Genomic DNA, 23,982 nt, shown 5'->3' with positions numbered 1-23,982 from the left:
AGCTGGCAAGGAGTGACTGAAAGCACAAAGTATGCTGAACAGTTTAGAAGTTTAACATTTGGTTGAAACAAATAGCTGGAGTTGTGTTGCCATGGAACAAAAACAAATTCAAATTCGGCCAGTTTAAATAATGCCCCAATCGAGTTTGAATTTTACTGCATGGGATGACATCAAACCAATAAAATGATCTGAACTTTTGGGGTATAAAACCGGGCATTTTGAACAGTTAGGGGGAGAACAGCAAAAGAGCACCAACAAGTACAGACTGCTAGCAGGATAACTCTCCGAAAGGTACTGGTCCATAAGAAATGTTGTGCAGAAGACCAAAGACGATCCAGGAAAATACAGAGGAAAATCAACAAAGGAGAACTGACAAAGCTGGCAGATTTGGAAACGTGATTTTTATTTTTGTAAATCTTACCGGGGTATTTTTTTCCTTTTATAAAATCAGACCAGTATTGTAGAATGGGAGGTAAAAGATAGGTTGAAGAGAAAAGAGTTCTAAATAGTTGTTTTAATGTTCTCTTTTGGACTTAAAGAATAAAATTATTAATTTTTACTTTAAATAATGAGATCTGGGATAGTTCTTTGTCTCTCAAAATTTAACAGATTGCAGTGCGAGGTGTGCTTGTGTGTGTCGGGTTTAAATTAGCACAGGGGTTTATCCCGTGTTGTAACGCACACAATTATATATTTTCATGAGAAAGGATTTTAATCATGAACCAGTTTTTTTTTATTATTCATTCATGGGTTTCGGGCATTGTTGGCAAGGTCAACATTGATTTATGATGCTGCGCCTGTAAAAGGATTATGCTGTCCTTGCCTTGTTTTTCCCCAGAGAGGCTGAAAGTCAGACTTGGGTGAGTTTTAGGGCCAGTTTGAATATAGCTAACAGATACTGTCACAGGCAATAAGGTTAAGTCTTTTTTTAAAAAAAAAACACTTGTACAATGAAAGAAGAGTGGCCAGTTCTCCCAGCTCAGCTTTTCTTTGGTTTGGTTTGGTTTTAGCAGCCTGGTTGTTCACTGAAAACAGTCAGTTTTGAAGCTGCTGGACGCAAAGAAGCAGGTCCATGCTGATTCTCTATTATATCTCTCCTGTAAGACCCTTGTTTGATTTTACCTTTTGTGCAAAGGGATGTTTATGGAGATTGTGGCAGGAATTTGGAACAGTATCATTAAACTGGGATAATCTGTAGGGTTTTCAGATAGGTTAAGCTATTATATATTCTGCTCTCGTTTGTGTTTCATTCAATAATATTGCAAATAAATTCTATTTTGTTTAAAATTGAGTGGTTGGGTCAGCTGCATCAACCCTGGAATATACACTCTGCACCTGCTTAAAACAACTAGCAAAGTTAGGGTCCGGGCTACTTTCTTGAAATGCTTTGAGGGGGTCTGGTCTGGTCCATAACATATTGATCATCCTTAATTGCCTTGGGATAGGTGATGGTGAGCCACGTCTTGTATTGTTCCTCTAGGAATACTTAGTGCTACTAGAAAGGGTCAGTGGATTTTGACAGAATGAACAATGAGAAGCCAATGCAATATTCAAGAAAATAAAAAGAAAAATACAGCAGATGCTGGGGATCTGAAATAAAAACAAGTGTTCAAGAAACTCAGCATCTTTGGAAAGAGAAGCAGAGTTAATGTTTTGACTGCAGTGGCTCTTTCAGAACTAAAAGGAAAACTGCAACATTATAGTTTTCATTCTATTCATAAAAGGGAGGAGCAGCGAGTGGAACAAATGATGAGACTGCCTGGAGTAAGAGGTTAATCCAAAGGGAGGATGTTATTCATGCTCTGAAATTATTGAACTCAATACTACAGGGTGTAAAGTGTCTGAACTGAAAATAAGATGCTGTTCCTCCAGCTTGCAATGGGCTTCGCTGGAACACTGCTCAGCAAACATATAACGGAAATGCTAGCACAAAAGTATTCAAGGTTATCTGTACTATTATGCAAATACAGTACAGTATTCATAACTCAGTTGCTTAATTGATCATTTTTTCTCACTATCAAAAATTACTCTGCCATTTTATTTAAGTTGCTTAATTAAGCAAGTTGAATTTTTTGAAAGCAAAAAACAATTTTGAAATAACAGTACATTTTATGATTCTCAGAGTTTTCAGATAATATATTCCTCATATTAAACATGCTATTTTATACTTGATCTACATTCAATTAAGTTAATTGATGGTACCTTAGCAAGCAATATGACACTTCAACAGTCCACAATAAAATAAAAAACATTGAAAAGGATTACTTGAAAGACATACCTTCTCAGAATACATTGAAGGAGAGCTGAGGGGATTCACCACTATCATATTTGATCCTGTATAGGTGTGGATTAGGTTACCCCCATAACGTTGGCGTATTGTATGCAGAACACTTGATTCATTAAGGTACAACAAGGATGCAAGATCTTCCACTCGGTCATAGGTTGGCGGATTTGCCTGATAAATGTAATAATAAGTAAGGAGGAAAATAAAACTAGTTTTGATTTTTCTAAAGACTAATACATAGCAAAAGAGTTGTCCCAAAAGAATGGACCAAGTGAATTTTCCTGGCAAATTAGCCTCATAACCTATTTGCATCCTGACTTGGCCCTTGGAGAAGTACAGAGTAAACCTTCGCTTCTTGTAAGGAGAAAAATAAAAACAAAATGTGTACCTCATGCATAGAGACAGATCACCATTCTTATTTCCAACCAGGCTGAAAAATCTACACCAATACTATTTCTAATTGGTTTCCTCAAATACACCCCACTTAAATAAAACTAAACAGCTTTGGTGCAGATTGGCAGAGACAAGCTTGGGAGGCCCCAGCCACAACCAAGTATGTACAGTAGTCTAGAGCCTTAACCCTATTTAACGGTATTAAAACAGTTTGATAAACCAGTAAGCTTTCTGTGACAGGCAGAAAAAGTCCAATTTGTATTAGCATCAATTGTATAAACATTGCACAAACTACTGATTTACATATGCACTCATTGAAGCTCAGATTTAATAATATAACCTTGTGCATCATTACGGGTTTACAGACACCAGTTTGAATAGCACTGCAATTACAATCTAAAGTAGTTTAGAGATATATAGGAGATCACTTTATATTCAGTATCTTAATAATCTACCCTTACAACTCAAGCAGAAGACTATCAAATAATCTTTCAGTAATATACTGAAGGGTATTGAAACTTATTTCATAATATTAATAACTGAAAAAAAATCCTGTCAATTATAGTTTTATCAAATTACTGGACTTGCCTTCTCCACATCATCTTCATCTGCTTCAAGTATTGTTCTATCATGATCCAGTATAATTTTCACATTACCTTCTGGAAGGTTGGACGTGCCACCATCAGTCTTTAAATAAGCAGCTTCAGCAAAAACAAAAATTAGTTTAGAATATTACATACTGTACATCACATATCCAAAAACTGATATTGACGATATTGTTTGAATAATTGCAATATCTGCCATTCACGGAATGACAGAAAATCTATAGTGCAGAAAGAGGCCATTCAACCCATTGAGTCTGCACCAATCTTCTGAAGATCCAGCCCACTATATTATCCCTGTAACCCAGTATTCACCATGGCTAATCCATCTAGCCTGCATATACCTGGATACTATGGACAATTTAACATGGTCAATCCTCTTAACCTGCACATTTTTGGACCGTGGGAGCAAACTGGCGTACTGGTGGAACTCCTCACAGACACAGGAAGAATGTGCAAGCTCCATACATATAATTATCGGAAGTTTATATTAATTTATAAATATTCATGGTTGTTTTATATCTGCTAAATGCAGGGCTTTTGTGAACTGAAAACAATGACAACAGATTAAGACATTTAATACAAAACACCAACTTAAGTATATCTTTTTATTTTTCATTTGTGGGATAAGGCCATCACTGGCTGGCCAGCATTTATTGCCCGCCTGTAGTTCCCATCAAGAAAGTGGTAGTGAGCTGCCTTCTTGAACCGCTGCAAACCACAATGACATTAGGGAAGGAATTCCAGGATTTTGACCATGACAATGAAAGAATGACTATATATTTTCAAGTCAGGATGATAAGCGACTTAGAGAGGAACTGGAAGATGGTGATGTTCCGTGGCGGGGGAGTATCTGCTGCCTTTATCCTTCTAGGTACAAGTATCTGTTGTTTGGAAAGTGCTACCTGAAGATCTTTGGTGAATGTCTGCAGTGCATCCTATAGATAATACAAATTCAAATTCACATTGCTGTTACCAAGTATTGGTGGTAGAGTGGAGTGGATGCTTGCAGGTGCAATGCCAATCAAGTGGGCTGCTTTATCCTGGATGGAGTCAAGCTTGTTGAGTTTTGTTGGACCTGCACCTATCTAGGCAAGTGGGGAGTATTCCGTCATACTCCTGACTTGTACCTTATAACGATAGTGTCTCTTTGGAAAATCAGGAGGTAAAATACCTGCCACAATATTTCTAGCCTCTGACCTCCTTTGTAGCCACTCTTTCTGTGGCAAGTCCTGTTGAGATTCTGGTCAATGGTAACCTCCAGGATGTTGCTGGTATGGGATTCAATGGTGGTAACACCATTGAATGTCAAGGGGCAGTTATTAGATTGTCTCTTATTAGTGATGGATATTTCTGTAGTTTGAATGTTTGTTGCTGCTGTCAGCCCGAACATGGATATTGTCCAGATCTTGTTCCATTTGAATATGGACTGCCTCAGGAAACAACAGTACATTCAGTACATGAACATGGACTCCTTCCATCTAGTCCACTAAATTATGGCTTTGTAATTAGATATGCATAAAGTAACAACGGAGGAATCAATTAGATCTTTTTAACGAATTAACCTTTAGCAATAGGCAGTTTCCAGGTCTTGATTGGATGAAAGGGAATTTCTACATGAAAGGCAATGTCAAGAACACTGATTACTTTGATTACATTTGGCCCAGAAATTATGCACAGGAGGAAAATTGAAATAGGATAGGGGAGGGGTGCAGTAGAAAAACAGAAAGTTAAAGAGAAAGACAAATAAAGAGACTAAAATCTAATGTGGATTGTGGGTTTTTCTATAATGCATTACAAATGTTAAGATATGCACTATGTAATCTACATAACATAACTTTAAAATGATATTATATCTTCCACATCATTTGGGATATAACCATTGATCGAAATAAAACAGAAATTGTTGGAAAAACTCAACAAGTCAGACAGCATCTGTGGAGTGGAAACATAGCTAATGTTTTGAGTCCTGTGACTCTTCCCAGAACTAGAAGCAACTAGGAAATGGAGGTATACCTGCTGATGACAGGATTAGGAGGTAAAGGAGTGAGCAGGGAAAGGAGATGGAGTTCAGAGTGAGAAAATTAAAAAAGAATAGGCAGAAAATGGAATGTTCATAGTAGACCAAGGAAGAGGAGAAGCTCTTGGGGATTATTTGTAGTTGAAAATGGGTTGGCTATACTGAGCAACCCATTTCATGCCAACACATGGGTTTGTAGGGATAGGTAATAGACAAGGAAGTGGATGTTCATGCTCTGAAATTGTTAAACTCAGTGTTGAAGACTGAAAACTAAAGGTGCCTTGGTGAAATGAGATGTTGTTCCTCCATCTTGCTTTGAGCTCGCTAGAGGACTGCAGCAGACCCAAGACAGAAATGTTGGCACAGGAAAATGGTGTATTGAAGTAGCAAGCAATTGGGAACTTGAGGTCATTTTTACAGACAGCATGTAGTCTGCATTTTGTCTCCCCAATGTAGAGGAGACTACATTGTGGGCAACAAAGGCAGTGGTTTAGATTGAATGAAAGACCGGTGAATCACTGCTTCACCTGGAAGATGTGTTTGGGCCTTGGATGGTGAGGAGGCAAACAGGCAAGTGTTCTGCCTCTACAAATTGTACAGGAAGGTGCCATGGAGGTGTGGGGAGATGTTTGGAGCAGAGAAGGAATTGACCTTGCAGACTTCTTGCGAGGGAGAAGAGAGAGAAATGAGTCTCGTGGCAGCATCCCACTGGAGGTAACTAAAATGGCAGCTTGTGATTTTTTGGATGCAGACGCCGATGGGGTGGAAAGTGAGAGGGAAGGGAAGGTAACAGGTGAGAGCTGAAGTGTGGGAAGTGAGTTGGACACAGCTAAGGGTCCTGTTAACCATGGTAATGTGGAATCCTCAGTTAAGGAAGGTGGACAGACATGTACGAAGTCCTGCTGCTGAAGGTATCATCATCAGAACCAATACATCACAGTACACTGTTAAATGGTCTACATCATAGGCATTAATACTAAGAACATTGCTTACAGAGCCTTATAAAAACAATGCAGTCTCCATATTCCTATGTTACAGAAGTACATTAATTACATAACTATTCAGTGCATCCCATGCCAAGCGCTAATCTCCAATTTACAAAATCACCATCTCCCACTCAGCCATCCCATGGACAAAGTGTAATCAACCCTCTTTCCATAAGGCCAGAATCTGCATTCATATGATCTCCAACACCTCCACAACTTCGGAACTCTCCTTCACCAGGCATGAAATCCTGTTTCTAGCTTACTGCTAAGCTTTCAGGTTTCTCAAGATTGCCAACATTTTTTTTTATATTTGTTCACACAATCTGTACATCATTGGTTGGCAACTATCCTTATTTGCCCGAGAGAAGGTGATGGTAAGATGCCTTCTTGAAGCATATAGTGTAGGTACATCCACATCATTGTTAATTACAGAATTCTTGCATTTTGAGCCAAAGGCACTGAGGGAATGATGATCTAGTTACAAATCAGGATGGTATGAGAGAATCTTGCATATGGTGGTGTTCCCACAGGAAGATATACTTTTCACAAAATACAGGTGACTATTCCTGAGAAATCAACACTTTTCTCTTAAAGATTATTTTCATAATGGCAACTCAAAATGTTAAAAACAAAATATCATTATCTTCTAAGTCTTGAATTGGTTTATTGTCATGATAAATTTTACTCTTAAGATCAGTATTTAAAAGTATCAACATACCAGACATCTCATCATTACCAAATTAATTTTGAGTGTCCTATATCTAATGTGAACAAGTTAACAGTCATGGAGAAAACAGTGGCTTGAAAAGCATACAAATCCCCATTACCTGATAGATGAGAACACTGCAGTGAGCTAACCATAAATCTTCTAGAGTCTCCCTCTTGGGATCCATCCCTCTGAATTGGTAAACTATACATTAAACTGGTATTTTTAAAAAATTGATATGGTCATACTAGGGAAATATAAACAGCTAGTTTAACATCTGCTGTCAGAAATTTGCTAGAGTGTATAATTATGACTGGGGAACCCGATTCCCTCGAAAACTGTTCAGAGTCAACATGTCTTATTTATTTATTTATGGTAGATGATGCGCACCAAATTGACAAGGATATGTTTGTGGTTATGATGGCAGCTGTGGTGCTCAATTGATTTGCATTGAGTAAAGCAGTGAATTAGATTGACCAGGTATAAACTGTGTAACATTGCCAGGGTTAAGTACAGAGTTGAGGCGCACACATCTGCCCCCACATAGAAAGACATTTTTGGAAGGGCTCAGGAAATGGAAATCACAGCCTACTGCGAATTGTCAAACTTCTGGGACAATTTGTGTATTTCTCAACATCAGGATTTCTGCAAGGTTCTGACATTCATTGCCCAACTTACATGCCACCTCCAATGATCTCGAGGCTGGACAATTTGGACCATATTTGAGGAGAAATAATGAATAGGTATACTAATTGGCAGGTTGTGACCAGTGGTGCAAACAAGGATCTATACAGGGGCCTTTTCTATTCAATGAATTCATTAAGAACTTGGCAAGGCTATCCACTTTGGTAGCAAAAACAGGAAAGCAGATTATTATCTGAATGGCTATATATTGAGAGGGGGGAATGTGCAATTAAATCCGAGAGTCCTTGTGCACCTGATACAAAGTAAGCATGCAGGTGAAGTAAGTACTAAAGACGATATGTTGGACTTCTTAGCAAGAGAATTCAAGTTAAGGAGCAGGAATACCTTGCTGCAACTGTATATGGCCTTGTTTAGATTACACCTGAATTGGCATATAGTCCGATAGCAGAGAAACAGGTTCTTCAGCATAACTCGTCCATACCAACCACGTTTCCTCAACTGAACTAGTCCCATTTGCTTGCATTTGCCCCCATCCCTCTAGGCCTTTCCTATCCATGTACCTGCCCAAATGTCTTTTAAGTATTATAATTGTACCCATCTCGGTTCCATGTATGCACCACCCTCTGTGTGAAAAGTTTGCCCCTCAGAACCTTTTAAATCTTTCTCCTCTCACCTTAAACCTATACCCTCCAGTCTTGGACTCCCCTACCATGGGGTAAAGATCTTGGCTATTCACCTTATCTAAGCCCCTTATGATTTTACGAACCTCCAAGTCACCCTTCAACCTCTGATACTCTGGGGGGAAAAAAAAGTGCTGGCCTATCTAGCCTCTCCTTATAACTTAAACCTCCCAGTCTCAGTAACATCCTTGTAAATACTTTTTGCACCCTTTCCAGTTTAATAACATCCTTCCTATGGCAGGGTGACCAGAATTGTCCGTAGTACTCCAAATATAGCCTTACCAATGTTTTGTACAGCTGTAGCATGACATTTCAACTCCTGTACTCAATGTTCTGAATGACAAAGGCAATCTTGCCAAGTGCTTTCTTTGCCACGCTGCTTACTTCTTACACCACGTTCAAGGAACTATATACCTGCATCCCCCGATGGCTCTGTTCAACAACACAGCCCAAGGCCCTACTATTAACTGTGTAAGTCCTGCCCTGGTTTGTCTAACCAAAATGCAACACCTTGCATTTATCTGAATTAAACCCCATTGGCCCCAGTTGATCAAGATCCCACTGTACTCTTAGATAACATTCTTCACTGTTCTTACCCAAGGAAGGTGTGAAGTGCAGCAAAGGTTTACCAGACTGAGTTCTGGAAAGGCAGGACTAACATATAATTATATTTACTGAAGAACATAGGTGGATGTCTAAAAATCTAGACAATTCTAACAGGATCAGATGGGTAGATGCAAGAAGGATGTTCACGACGTTATGGGAGTCCAGAACCAAGAGTAAAAGTCCAAGGATGAAGGGTAGACTATTTAGGGCTGAGATGGTGTGAAATGTTGTAACTAAGAGTGGTGAGCCTGTGGAATGTACTATAACAGAAAGAAGTCAAGACCAAAACATTATTATTTCAATAAGGAGTTGGATACAGCCCTGCAGGCTAAATAAATCAAAGGATATGAGGAAAATAGGGAACAGCCTCTTGGGTTGTATAATCATAGTTGATCATATTCTTACTTTCTACTGTTTTATGGGTACCTGGTTGATGGGATAGAAGGTCACATATCCAAATTTACTAATGACAAAGATAGGAGAGGTTACACCAGTGCAGCCAGAAATTTAAAACGATCAAGATTTAGATGCTTTAAGTAAAATGGTGGAGCTATGGCAAATGAACTTTAATGTAAGCAAATTTGAAGTCATCTAGCTAGGGCTAAAAGAGAACAGATCAGATTATATTCCAGATGAGTAAAAGCTAAATCAATGGGAGATTCTGAGAAATTTTGGGTTCAGATCATTAGAAGTCACATCATTAAAAAAGTCACAAAAATAATCAGAAAAGCGAATAGAATGATGAGCTGTCTAGAGGAACAAAAAACGTGGCAGCATGGTAGCACAGCGGCTATTAAGGACCCAAGTTCAATTCCAGTTTTGGGTGATTGTCCTTATACAATTTACATGTTCTCCCCATGTCTGTGAGAGTTTCCTCTGGGTGCTTTGGTCCAATAGCAGTCCAAAAATGCACAGGTTACATGGATCGGCCATGCCTAATTGTCTGTAGTATCCAGGTATTTGCAGACTAGGTTGATTAGCTATAATAAATGCCAGGCTATGGGGATAATGCAGCAGGGGTGGGAAGCTCTTCAGAGGGTCAGTGCAGACTCAATGGGTCAATTGCCCTCTTCTGCATTGTAGGGATTCTTTGATTCTATGAAAATAATTCAAGGAGGGAGAAGTCATACTTTTGCTGCAGAAAGCCCTGGATGGACCTCACCTGGGATTCTAAGCAGTTCTGGGCACAACACCGTAGGAAGGATATTTAGCCCTGGAAAGCTCACAATGTTAATTTACTACATTGATGTGTGGGCTTCAAGGGTTAAATTACAGAGGGATATTATACAATCCAGGGGTATGTTACTTTGATTTAGAACTTTAAAAAAGTTAATTTAATTGGCACTTCCAAGATTAGGAAATTAGTAAGGGAAGCTATTTCACTATCTGGGGAATAAAGGACTAGAGCGCACAGTCAGAGCTTAAAGGCAGATCTCACAGGAATGAAATCAGGAAATACTACTTCATGCAAAATGTGGTAGAAAGTCAGAACTCTTCCACAAATGAGAACTAATGCTAGATCATTTCGCCAATATAAAGCTGAGCATGAAAATAATGATAAAGCAAGTATACGAATTTTAAAAATCCACCTGAAATTACCTAAGGAAAATCCATCTTTGTGAACCAGCCACACTTTGTCTGCTTCATACCATGCTTGCTCGGCAGAAATCTGCTCCTCAGTCTTCAACTATAATTGAAAAAGTGGAAAAAGGAATATCAAATTACTTGAGGAACTACGATGAGGATTGACATCTTATAATCCACGTTTCTCTTACAGAACAATTTTTAAGCACTTACAAAAGTAGGTGATAGTCTAATGTATAGTTATCTTATTTTTCGCCAAGCTTTTGTCCAGTTCTCAACCAAACTTTCTTTTGTTAGTTCTCTTAGAATGCAAAGAATCAACACAGCACCTAAAATTTGTGTCACTAATATATTCGAGCATTATGGCATGAAGGAAACATAAATGTCATTTACATGATGTAGAAATTAGACCTATTTAAATTGGTTGAATAAAATGCCTAACATTGCTTTGCCATGGTGTTATAATCATCTGCAGTTGAGTTCAGTCTGAATGGAATTTGTGTCAAATAGCACATATGCATACTTAGGTCTTGTGGTGCTGAATGTTTAGAAGTTATGGTTTACATAGTATAAAGTTGTCAATTGGGAAAGCATAGTAAATACTGTCGGTTCCGATATAACACAATAGTTGCGATCTGGCGTTAAGAGAATTGTGCAATAGACACACCATCTAAACGAATGGGGCTGAAATCGTGTTATAGCCAATACAGATAAGGAACATTCGCGTTCTACAAATAATGGCCAAAATTCTTCAACCGTGTTAAAGCCAATTTGCATTGAAGAAGTATGAGTTATAGCAGAGCTTGCTGCAATGCAATCGAAACTGTAGACTAGGTAACTAAGTATCTGTTTAAAAAAAAGGTTGAGGATTTTGCTAATAGCATCTTCCACATCCTTTTATATCCTTCATCTGTTAGCTTGAACCTAAAGAGCTGACCCTAGTTATCAAGCTTGCAGATGTGAAATCTATGAGCAGAAGTGAGATCAAAGGGGAAAAAGCAGGAAAATAGGGTTGGAAAATGTATCAGCCATGATTAAATAGCAGAGCAAACTTGATGAGCTGAATGGCCTAATTTCTGCTCCTACGTCTTATGGTCTTACGAACTTGATCACCAGTCTGAATGAAATAATATGCAATTATTCCCTAAGAGAATACACAATTAATTTATAAGCTCTTCACATCATAAATGTTCCAAAAGTCTAAATCAGTTGTTTGTAAGAAGAGGTTTCTCAATAATGAGAAAACAACAGGTCAGAACAAACCTAGAAAACGTAATCTCAGACTTATCAACGAAATGCAACCCAAAGTTTTGCAGCAGTGATCACAGTAGCCCTTTCAAGAGTAGCACAACAAAAAGATGCAGACTTATATAATATCATCAATTTTCACTTCTGTCAAACACTTCCCACCAAAGAGTGCAGAAAATTATTTGCAGTCAAAAGCAAAGCACGATGGATGCTGGAAATCTGAAAAGAAATCCAGAAAATGCTGGAAATACTCAGTAGATGAGATAGCACCTGTAGAAAGAGAAAAATACATGTTTCAGGTCTCTTCATCAGGCCCCCTGAACAACTGTCAACCTGAAAAAACGTTAACAGTTTCCCTCTCTACAGCTGCTGCCAGACCCGCTGAGTATTTTCACACATTTTGTCCTTTTGAGAGTCTTTGCTTGGAAACACCCAGCCTAAGAAATTGTGATATTTAAGAAAATCTGATCTGGTCAATTACTATGAAACACACTTAGCCTAGTTCATGCAAAACTTTAAAGGCAAATGTCACATGCGTCTGCATTTAGATTTGCGTGGAACAATGAATATATATTGCATCATTAGTTTTGACAAGTTAAATCGAGCGTGAAGCAAGGGAATTAGTAAGCTTTCGAAAGCACAACACACCATTCACAAAAAGGGGGGAAAAAGTAACATTTAAAACTATTTATTTCATTTGAAATAATATGACGCAAAAAAAAAATGTCCTTTAACAATGGTGTTGGCATTAAAATGATGTAGGACTTCAAGTTGTCAATCTTTCATGATGATATTAAGTTGCTTTGTACAAAGTTATCCATTATTGCATCTAGATTTTCAAATTAATGCAAGTATATGTTGTTTTATTAGGCTTTATCAGCTGAAAATTAGAAGATAATTCCCATTATACAAATAAATTGTGCCATTCTGATTTTTCCACAACTCTCACTATAAATAATTATCCCTAAATATAGCTACTTAATAAAGTGCTACATGAATGTTTATTGCAAGCTAAAATGGTGAAAGGTTTAACATATTATAATACTTATAATGATGTTCCTAAATCTCACATTTATGCACCTCTTTCTGACCCCATCAGCAAACCCACTCGACAGAAATAGCAAATTCTGAATGGTTAATGCATTGACAAGGAATAAATATTATACAAAGATACTTTAATGCAAGATAATGGCAATAATTTGCATCTAGTATAAAATAACATTTCTAAGTTGCTCCAGCTTTACTTTTACGACCTATTGCTATGTTATAATCCTTTAACTATTATGTTCTAGAGCCAATGCAAGAAGCCAAATAAAATTTAAAAGTAAAATGAAATTTAACATCACTAATCTCTACAGTTAAGCCAAAACTTTCTTTAAAACTTAAGTTTGCCTGTTTTTGAATGAAATTCTATTAAAATAGATTCTTATCAAGTGGAAATACCAACACTATTGCAAAAGTTGAAAAGCTTATCAAATTAATTCTCTACTGGCATTGAAAGAGATCTGGATGTAAGTTTGCTCGCTGAGCTGGAGGGTTTGTCTTCATCACCATACTAGGTAACACAGTGAGCCTCTGGTGAAGCACTGGTGGTATGGCCCACTTTTTATTTGTGTGATTGGGTTTCCTTGGGTTGGTGATGTCATTTCCTTTTATTCCTCAGGGGGTGGTAAATGGGATCCAAGTCAGTATCAAACAAACACATTGACTTGGATCCCATTTACCAACCCTGAGAAAAAGAACAGGAAATGACATCACCACAGGAAATAGCATCACCAACCCAAGGAAGCCTAAACACAAATAAAAAGCGGGTCATACCACCAGTGCTTCACCGGAAGCTCATTGATGATGATGCCTAGTATGGTGACGAAACATCTGAAAACAAACCTTCCAGCTCAGCGAAGAAACATACATCCAGAACCTCAACCTCAGCTACAAATCTTCTCAAAGCTTGTTGAGGAAGATGTTGTCAGATAGGGATAGATCGCAAAGCAACCAATGTTTCCACTTAATTACTGAGCAAATGTAAATGTGGAAGTGTACAAAGTATAACATCATACAACATGCAAGTACTTCACAGAAGACAACTTCTCAAAAGCAGTGTTTAGATTAAAATGCCAACCTGGGGCTGAGCAGATGCTGAAGACTGAAGCACAGTTGTTGACACCTCTTCCACCTGATTCTGGTGAGCAGCAGATAAACCAAGCACAGCAAAGAAAAGCAAACCATGATTTAAAGAATGCTACATGGTTTCTGTCACCCTTAACATTCAATGCTTTATTCATTCTAACTTAGAAAGATGTTTAGTTCTCTTTTGCAACCTTGGTCTTTTAACTCTAAATAAAATATGATGTCAATGAATTCTCATTATCCGAACTTACACAAACAACGGATATTTAAATGACACACGGGAACTATATTTCAGTATCTTTCGTACTGGATGGGTAAACAAATAAAAAGAAACGGACGAACTCGAGGCAGAAAGATTTAGACAAATATTTAAAATGTTGTAAATTCATCAGCTACTTCAAAACTAAGTTCAAAATGATGGGGCAATCAAAAATGATTTAAAAGCGGATAATTTAAAGAAATTAAAAGGGATTCTATAGAATTTTCAATCTGGACTCAGCATCCCAATACAGGTAAAAGATCCTTTATCTGAAATGCTCAGGACCAGCTGATTTTCGGAATTCGGAATTTTTCAGTTTTCAGAATGTGACAGTTTAATGGTGAAATTTTTAAAAACCTTCCCAAGAAGCAGACTTCTAACCAAGAATGTGCTGGGTTCAGCCTGGAGCCCAGTTACAAGTAGAGTTCCGCAGGGATCAGTTCTGGGTCCTCTGCTGTTCGTAATTTTTATTAATGACTTGGATGAGGGAGTCGAAGGGTGGGTCAGTAAATGTGCAGATGATACGAAGATTGGTGGAGTTGTGGATAGTGAGGAGGGCTCTTGTCAGCTGCAAAGGGACTTGGATATGATGCAGAGCTGGGCTGAGGAGTGGCAGATGGAGTTCAACCCTGCCAAGTGAGAGGTTGTCCATTTTGGAAAGACAAATAAGAATGCAGAATACAGGGTTAACGGTAGGGTTCTTAGTGAGGTGGAGGAACATAGGGATCTTGGGGTCTATGTTCATAGGTCTTTGAAAGTTGCCACTCAGGTGGATAGGGCTTGTAAGAAGGCCTATGGTGTATTAGCGTTCATTAGCAGAGGGATTGAATTCAAGAGTCGTGAAGTGATTTTGGAACTGTACAGGACTTTGGTTAGGCCACATTTGGAGTACTGTGTGCAGTTCTGGTCGCCTCACTTTAGGAAAGATGTGGAAGCTTTGGAGAGGGTGCAGAGCAGATTTACCAGGATGTTGCCTGGAATGGAGAATAGGTCGTACGAGGATAGGTTGAGAGTGCTAGGCTTTTTCTCATTGGAACGGCGAAGGATGAGGGGTGACTTGATAGAGGTTTATAAGATGATCAGAGGAATAGATAGAGTAGACAGTCAGAAACTTTTTCCCCGGGTACAACAGAGTGTTACAAGGGGACATAAATTTAAGGTGAAGGGTGGAAGGTATAGGGGAGATGTCAGGGATGGGTTCTTTACCCAGAGAGTGGTGGGGACATGGAATGCGCTGCCTGTGGGAGTGGTAGAGTCAGAATCTTTGGTGACCTTTAAGCGGCAATTGGATAGGTACATGGATGGGTGCTTAAGCTAGGACAAATGTTCGGCACAACATCGTGGGCCGAAGGGCCTGTTCTGTGCTGTATTGTTCTATGTTCTATGTGCTTGGCCACATCCCACCGTGTCGCATCTGAGTGACACGGATCGAGTGGGTGTCGACTTGGGGGCGTTTACCGAGAAAACCTAGACCTGTCAGTGCTTGGCCATGCCTCCCATGTCACAACTGAGTGACACACCGAGCTGGTGTCAATTTGGGTTAACTGTTTGCTCGCCAAATAACCTTGTAAATGAGAAAAAAACTTCGCAAAACATCTTCAGATTTCGGAGCTTTTCTGTTTTTGAATGTTCAGATAAAGGGTCTTTTACTTCTATCACTCCCACACACTTCCCTCAAACCCCTTATACTACTTTGCTTCGCCACCTCCTCCAAATCCCTACCCATCCTATCACAAATAACATCCTTTAGAAACTGAAGAATCGAGCAATTTATCAAGTTTAATGTTTTGATTGCACAATTGAATATTTGTGATGCCTTCCATTTAACGTTTCAGAGATTGCATAGCTGATATTTTTAGTTAGTTATTTTCAGTTTACAGTTGCAGAAGTCACAGATTTCTCTTTCTGAAGGACATTACAAACCATTTATCCTACACCATATAGTTTACACATGACCATTCAATTCTATAGAGCTCACTACTAGTGCCTTTTGAAATGGCCCACCAAACCATTCAACTTTACAAATGATCATTATAACGTCTGCAGCAATTGAATGCGACAAACCCAATCATCAAGATAGATATGGGCAATAAATATAGCCTTGCCAACATCATCCATATTCAGAGAATAAATTAAAGCAGAAGTATAAAACCTGATGTTTAAGCATGATGCTAATTTTTAAAGCATGATGCAACTTTAGTGTCTATTTCTTAAAGTCTTACGTTAAAGTCAAATCCAAAAAAATCTGAAAATTAAAAATGTGTTAATTTATTTTTCATTAAGTACAAACTAGGGACACCAATTTCTGGATATTGTTGTTATCTCCAGTAAACAGCTAAAACTCAAAGTAAACTTGCCATAATTAATTTAAAATTATTCGAGTTGACTATGCAAATCCATCTCAACAGGCAGCATCATTAATCTAGGTCACTGGGCTAATACAAAAGCAGTGACTCAACCAGATTTGTCAGGAACAGTGCATACTCAACATTGGAAAGCACACTCTCTCAGACAAAGTCAGTCAAAAATAAGTCTTCAAATGTGAAATTTGACTAGAATACTTGTTATTAATTCCATGCACTGTCATATTAATCTACAGAATTGGGAAGCCAAAGAAAGAAGTGGGAGCACAAAAAGATCGGGAACTACAAAAAGGACAAGTCATACTGAAAATGCCAAGATAGGAAAAACAATTGTGATCTTCCTCAAGTTAGTTAAATTATCCTGCACAATTATACACCTTTATTTTCAACCTCATTTCCAGAGAAGTCATAGTCTTAAGTACATTCAACAAATTCATGAATATGAAAAATGCAAAGTTACAATTTCTTTCAAAGAATTTATTTTTCTATAAATTAAATCTTTATAATGTATAAAAAGGCCTCATGCTTTATGTGGGTAGAGAAGAAATTCTAAACCAGTAATGAAATGAAAACAAGTTCTAGCATCAATATTTTTGTACAACAAAATAGAATGTTACATTCTTTTTCCACTTCTTTAAATCAAATTTAAAAAAAAACAGGAAATGAAACAGGAAGCTGTGGTATTTGGTAGGAAAGGGCAAGGACAAAGAAAAGGGCTTGTGTTCAAATTCAGACAACAATTCAAAGCTAAATTAGCCTCAAGTTATTGGAGCAGATGATTTTAGTAAATAAAGAGCAGCAGTTTTTTTGTACAGACGTCACTTTTGCAGTCCCTTCCGGATGCTAAAGACGACTTGAGTAAACTAATTGCAAAAATGCCTTGTTCCAAATATATTATTATGATAGATTACAAATATAAAATTTAAGACCAAGATGGTCAAATAGTTAGCATTCCAAAAATCAATTGATCAAAATCCCAAGTTTACCAAGAAAACATAATATGTTAATTGGGATTGGGAGTATTAGTCAAAAATTTCAACTAGATCAGTAGGTGAATTACTTTTGGTAAGGTTTGTGCATTTTGAGTAGAACACTAGAAAAACAGAGTAGCAGGAAACGAACGAGCAAGGCAAACAAAGAGCTGTAGCAGAGATGTGGAAATCATAGGATAGACATGAAGGCAGCCTTACAGTCCAGCATGACACACGGGCACAGACACCAGCCCAGACACCTGCCTGTGCGAGATCGGTGGAGCGAGTGGAAGAATCTTGAGAGGGAACTAGACTCTGGGTAGGTGGGACCGCAGGTTCCAGCTGTGACAACAATGTAATGTGATCCAGATGTAAAAAAATAAGAATGACGAAAGGTGAAGTCATTAAGCAAATAACTACTCGCATACAGATACAGCCAAAAAACACAATGCAGTAATGACTATTATAGTACATCTAGTCTTTGAACAAAGTGTCCAAAAATCACAAATTTCAGTTTTCCATTTCTTTCAGTTCCCCATCAGTAAAGTTCATTTCTTCATATTCCACAGTTTTACACTGTAACCTGCAAAATTCACCATGAATTTTGCAGATTTGAGTGAAGTGCAATGTAAAATAAAAATAGGCCATGATATCTAAATTAAATTACATGTTTATAAAATATTTCATTAAAGTAAATCAGAATGCAAATATGACTGAGATATTAATATTTAAAACAAACTAACACATTTCAGATAAGATTCTCACGACTGCTGCTACATTATGCATACTACAGACTAATCAACATTAATGGATGCAAAAAGTGCCTAAAGCTTAAATTTATTTACATTATTCCGTTAATTGTGGTAATAAATTAAGAATCAACTGTTAATACTGCATTTACTTGAACTAATGTGGTGACATTAGTTGTTTTTATTAATTAACCTTAGTAGTAGACCTATTCAAACAACTAAAAAAAGTGCGAGAGATCAATGGCAATAAATTTTAAAAGTGGAAACTAAGAAGTCACCAGGACAAATTTTTGAGAAACTCAAATTATAGCTTATGCCTCTAGTTATATTACAAAACTAAGACGAATATTAAAAAATGAAGTTTGCAAAAAAGGCTATAATTTTATGGGGACTACATTCAGAATTTGCATTTGCCATGTAACTTCTCAAGTACAGTGTGCACGCTACAGAAATCTTAAGATTTTAAGATGTATTCACAACAAAAAATTTTGCCAATCCAATTTTTCACACCAAACTAAAATAAAATTCATTTTGGGGGTGAATTATCACTTCAGAATATGCACATCTGTACATATTAACCAATAATTCTGTTCATTAAGTCTTTACAGTACTGTCATAAAGAGTCTCTATAATTCTCTTGTATATCCTATATCTCAACAACCGTAAAAAAATTCTCCTTACCTACCTCACCTCTTTCTGATGATTTTAGATCCTTAAATACTAGACACTGGCCCACTCACCCACGAGAATATATTTTCTTAGTCAAAATCACTCATCAAAAAAAGTCCTAAAGAGCTAACATGTACAGAATAGGTCACATGCCTTTCTTCTGCATTGTAGGTTTCAATGACTCCATAAGTAATTAACTTTAGAGCACAGGTGACAATGCAGACAAAGTTTCGAAATTGATAACAAATGTGATGAATGATAGTATTGTACTAAAAATATGAAATGTAAAAAAAGCATATTTTGTTTAATGTTATCTAAAAAAATGGTAGCCTTATGATTGAAACTGTGCTTTCTTTTGGATCAATAGGGGTGGGAGGGTTGTGCTTAGAACATAGGAATAGACCGGCACACCGGCAGTCAAACTGACAATTCCGGTACCATGCAGTCTTTAGCTAAATTGTCCACATAAGGTATTTTAATTGAATATAAAAAGTGACACATTCTAAAATTGGTTTTGAGTGGGTGTACCTGTATACCTACCTTAAGTGTAAACGTGAAACTAAAAACATGCAAAAATACCCTTCTCATACCATCACATAAGATCAAACTCTAAACCAAAATGCTCTAATATTGTAAAGACATTATATGGAGGAATTATGATAACTATGAACATATCAATAGAATAGATAGTGACAAAGTGTTTTAAATCATTTAAGTGACCTCTGGCAGAGGGTTAACAGCCAGAGGGCAAAGATTTAAAATATTTGGCAATCAAATGTAAGTTGTTGTTAGAATCTGTCTAAAAGGGTGGTATAAGCAGATTAAAGAGTAAATTCCAAAAGAAAATCTGATATGTACTTGAAAAGGAAAGAGCAGAGCTGTGAAACAAATTCGATCAATCTTTCAAAGAGCCATCACAGGCATGAAGAGCTGAATGGCTGCTTTTTCTGCTGCATAATTCTATGAAATAGTACACAAAACTTCCCCAAGTGAGCAAATGTCTGCAAAAACAATACCATTCAAGGAAAAGCAAGGAATTATACATGAGCCTATTGAACTATTAATCTCGCAGATGATCCCTTGAAAACTGAAATTGCAACATTTAGCCTGTAGTAGAGGAGAATTTGGAAGTGAATTTTTCTTTGCTCACTGGGTTCAACTAATTCGTGATTAGCATTCAAAACAAAACAGGTGACCATTATGATGAGAATTAATCACATCATTCATAAGGTACCACAATCATCATCCCAGGTGAGCAAAAGGCCTTTTAAGGTTTTACAAAACAGTTATCTGGATCAGATAAGACTTGTATTCATGGGACTGATCACTTAATCCTGCTACAAATTACAACATTTTACACTTCATTACACTGAACAAGTTTGGATTTTGAAATGCTACACAAAATATACAGTTTACATATACCTGTAGAATGGCTGACTGATTAATCCAATTAATTTACCTAAATAATATACATTAAAGCAAGGGGTTTTAAGAGGAAATGTCAGGTGTACATAAAATTCACACAAGATTCTACATTTAGGTAAAAGTGTAGAAACAGCCCAACACAAGCAACAGTCAAAGCATGGCATGTTTATTTACTGAAGTTGTGAAGATTCTCTCCAGTCTCAGTTGAGCTTCATCCGTATGGGTCATTTGTTGTGGCATCCATTGGGCCTAAAGATCACATGACCAACAATATTAATTTTCTCATAACCAGTTCTCATCTATTTAGGTTGGACTTGAAATTTGTAGGGTACATGGGCAAGGGTACTAGCCAGCATTAGTGCAATTACATTTAGTTATCATGGTGACCCAGTAAAACAGCACAATTGTGACCTATGGGTAAGCAATGCAAACAGCAAGAAAAACTTGCAAAAATGCTTTCTGCATGCAGTAATCAATGCATTCGATTCAAACATTTTCATTGCTTGACTAAAGATAGCAATCTAGTTGATATGTTTATTCCTTAGTCCAGCAGCCAAACCAGTATTCATATCTTGTTATATTTGCTGTACTGGATTTTGTACTTGTAACAACGGTGAAACTGTTAGTACTTAACCTTAACTACAACTTTGAAACTCAAAAGTAATTTGTAGCATCACTCATGCATAAATGTGGAAATCCATAAGTTGCTGTCAGTGATTTCTTGCTCCTCAATAGGGTATGACATGGATATTGATTAGAAATCATTTAAACTTGCTGAACAAGGTCTAACTGGGTTTTTAGATTTAGATTAGATTCTCTTCAGTGAGGAAACAGGCCCTTCAGTCCAACCAGTCCACATTCACCTTCCGAATAGTAACCCACCCAGACCCATTTCCCTCTGACTAATGCATCTAGCACTGTGGGCAATTTAGCATTTCCAATTCACCTGACTTGCACATTTTTGGACTGTGGGAAGAAACCGGAGCACCCAGAGAAAACCCACGCAGACACAAGGAGAATGTGCAAACTCCACACAGACAGTCGCCAGAGGCTGGAATCGAACTGGGACCCTGGTGCTGTGAAGCAGCAGTGATAACCACACAGCCACCGTGCCGCTCCTATGGAACATTGATGCATAATTATGCATCAACAACCTCTCTAGCCTGGAAAACATTTTATATCTGCAGAAAGTCAAATTTCTCCATTATAAGAAAAAGATGTAACAATTTAGATATTTAAAGCTTTTTTCAAAATTTATGATATTTCAGCTTTTATATCAATCTCAAGTACATCCTAATTCTTATTTCATTCTATAAAAGTATGACAATGACTTCCTTACATGTTGTCAAAATTCTTCATTGTAATTACTTGTTTGATAACCTCGCAGTTTCTGGAAGCCACAGATCTCTTAAGTGGTGCTTGAATCAAATTAGCATCTGGAAAAGTGAAATCCAGGCCAAAGATCACTAGATCTTTGTGGACAGCTTACAGCCACTTCTTTGCTGACCAGAATATCCAATCTATTAATAGCTATTTCTTTCACAAAATATTTGTATTTCTTCACCTCACTTAGGTAGTACCTAACTTTTTGTGAATATTTTCAGATATTTGGCCTCATTTAAAGCATAGTCAAGTGTTAGTTATTTCCCAAATCTGTCCAAAGTATACACATGCAAATTCGATGAAATACAGTACAATTACAGGCAATATGAATTCCAAAAATCAGCATGCACAATTTAAACATATAATTGGTTCAAAGAAATCAGTGCTACAAATTATGCTCTAGATTTAGCTTGAGATAGTTGACCCTTTGAAATCTGGATTAAGAATTGTGGTGCAATGTGGGAAGCCAGGAAAAACAATGTTACTTTTTTTAGTTCCTAAATATTTCAACACCTTGCTAAAATACATTTTTAACTGGAATTTTCACAGACTAATTCCAGGAGAGTCAGAGTCATACAGCATGGAAACAGACCCTTCAATCCAACCAGTCCACACCAACCATGTTCCCACACTAAACTAGTCTCATCTGCCTGCGCTTGGCTCATATCTCTCCAAACCTTTCCTATTCATGAACTTACCCAAGTGTCTTTTAAACTGTACCTGTATCCACCACTTCCTCTGGCAGTTCATTCCACACATGAATCACCATGTGCTTAAAAAGGACATGAGGGGCAATTTTTTAAAAAATCTTTCTCCTCTCACCTTAAAAATATGCCCCCTAATTTTGAACTCCTCCACCCGAGGGAAAAGATCATTGTCATTCACCTTATCTATGCCCCTCAATTTTGTCAACCTCAATAAATATCACCCCTCAACTACCTACTCTCCAGTGAAAAAAATCCCAGTGTTTGCAGTCTATTTTTATATTTCAAACTCTCCACTCCCAGGAATGACATGGTATTAATCTAAAGGCAGTATAACTATTGCCCTGGAAGCTTCAAATCCAGTCACATGGGCTAGGAATCCATCAGTAATAACATTAAATCATATAAAATGGATGCAAAGAAACAGGGAAACCAATTATCTTACCATTATCAGTATAATATTTTGTTGCCAATACAGAATTAAAGTATGGGAACGGAATAGAGAGAAATGACACTGCAGGATTCATTTTGCAATGGTCTAACATACAGTACAAAACAAGTTTCAAAACAAGTCAATCATAACAGTTTATCTTTTGTGACAAAGGTTCATACTTTTAATTGCCATTATTACGGTTTTATTTTTACAGGAAACTTTGTTTCAATCAGCACCTTATCAACCCGCACTCGATAAACTGGCAAAAATTATATACCTCAAATACCAACCTGCAGCGATGTCAGAGTATATGCTGTAAATAAAGTATACGTGATGTGTATACCCCCTGCATTACATTTCTATTAATTTTAGCAGGTGTGTTGGTATTTTTACATAGATCTTTGAAGGATATTGATGTCTCAAAGCTTCACATCATCAGAGTTTACTGTGGTTATGCATTTGTAATTATGTGCAATGTTTGATAAATCAGCAAACTCATTGTGTTGTAGGTGCCGGTTAATAAGCAGTTTGCCGTATTTGGAAATTCTGGTATCAAAGTGGACAGAACCTTTTGTATTTCTATATTACGCATATTAAGAAAGGGAAAGTATAATTTTAGTTTTGTTTTTTGCTTTTAAGCTGAAACTGGCATTGAGCCATCTGAAAAATGTGTTTACTTGCTTTTAAATAAGGCTTAAAAACAAACCTGTGGTAAACAGCTTGACGGTTTAAAAAACAAGAGCAGAAAAGTATGGGGAAAAAAGGCCCACTACACAACAGCAAAATACCCTATATTACAGGGAAACAGGAGGCAAATTTTCTTTTTAGGAAGGAAGAATCATCCAGAAGGTTAGCAAATGTGTAGATTTCTTTCAGAGAAGCAGATCATTCAGACAGTAAAGTCCTGCAACATTGCCATGTCTGAAACAGTCTGAGCAAAAAAGACCTGAGCAGCTTCATAGTTAGGAGGAGAAAAGCTCCAGAAATAGATGGCTTTAATGTGCCAGAGAGGAAAACATCTTACAGCACTGTTGAATGTATGTGTTTAACGGAACATATGTAGCTAAGGAACACACATTAAGGAAAGGAACTGTATAAATGCAAGTCTCTTGTTGGGGAGGGTTGGAGGATGCCAACTTAAA

At 37.3% G+C, this 23,982-nt stretch overlaps 1 protein-coding gene across 18 annotated transcripts in view; it reads right to left on the bottom strand.

The window, feature by feature from the left end:
• The window catches only part of myo18ab (myosin XVIIIA b), a 291,739-nt gene that overhangs the window by 166,274 nt on the left and 101,483 nt on the right, over positions 1-23,982 (bottom strand). For 7 of the 18 annotated variants that reach the window (XM_087977357.1, XM_087977358.1, XM_043718437.2 and 4 more), the window contains 6 exons: positions 20,495-20,569; positions 17,697-17,819; positions 13,877-13,936; positions 10,522-10,609; positions 3,266-3,378; positions 2,279-2,455 (listed from right to left, as the gene is read on the bottom strand). In XM_087977357.1, the coding sequence (XP_087833483.1) occupies positions 2,279-2,455; positions 3,266-3,378; positions 10,522-10,609; positions 13,877-13,936; positions 17,697-17,819; positions 20,495-20,569 (636 nt within the window). The remainder of the gene's footprint in view (positions 1-2,278; positions 2,456-3,265; positions 3,379-10,521; positions 10,610-13,876; positions 13,937-17,696; positions 17,820-20,494; positions 20,570-23,982) is intronic. The other 11 variants (XM_087977347.1, XM_087977350.1, XM_087977356.1 and 8 more) reach the window with 9 other exon arrangements.

The sequence above is a fragment of the Chiloscyllium plagiosum genome, unplaced genomic scaffold, assembly GCF_037043375.1.
Source record: "Chiloscyllium plagiosum isolate Xiang-an unplaced genomic scaffold, Cpla_swu_hap1 HiC_scaffold_31, whole genome shotgun sequence".
Lineage (NCBI taxonomy): Eukaryota > Metazoa > Chordata > Chondrichthyes > Orectolobiformes > Hemiscylliidae > Chiloscyllium > Chiloscyllium plagiosum.
The sequence above is the reverse complement of the archived record's forward strand: the minus strand, read 5'-3'. Positions and strand labels throughout refer to the sequence as shown.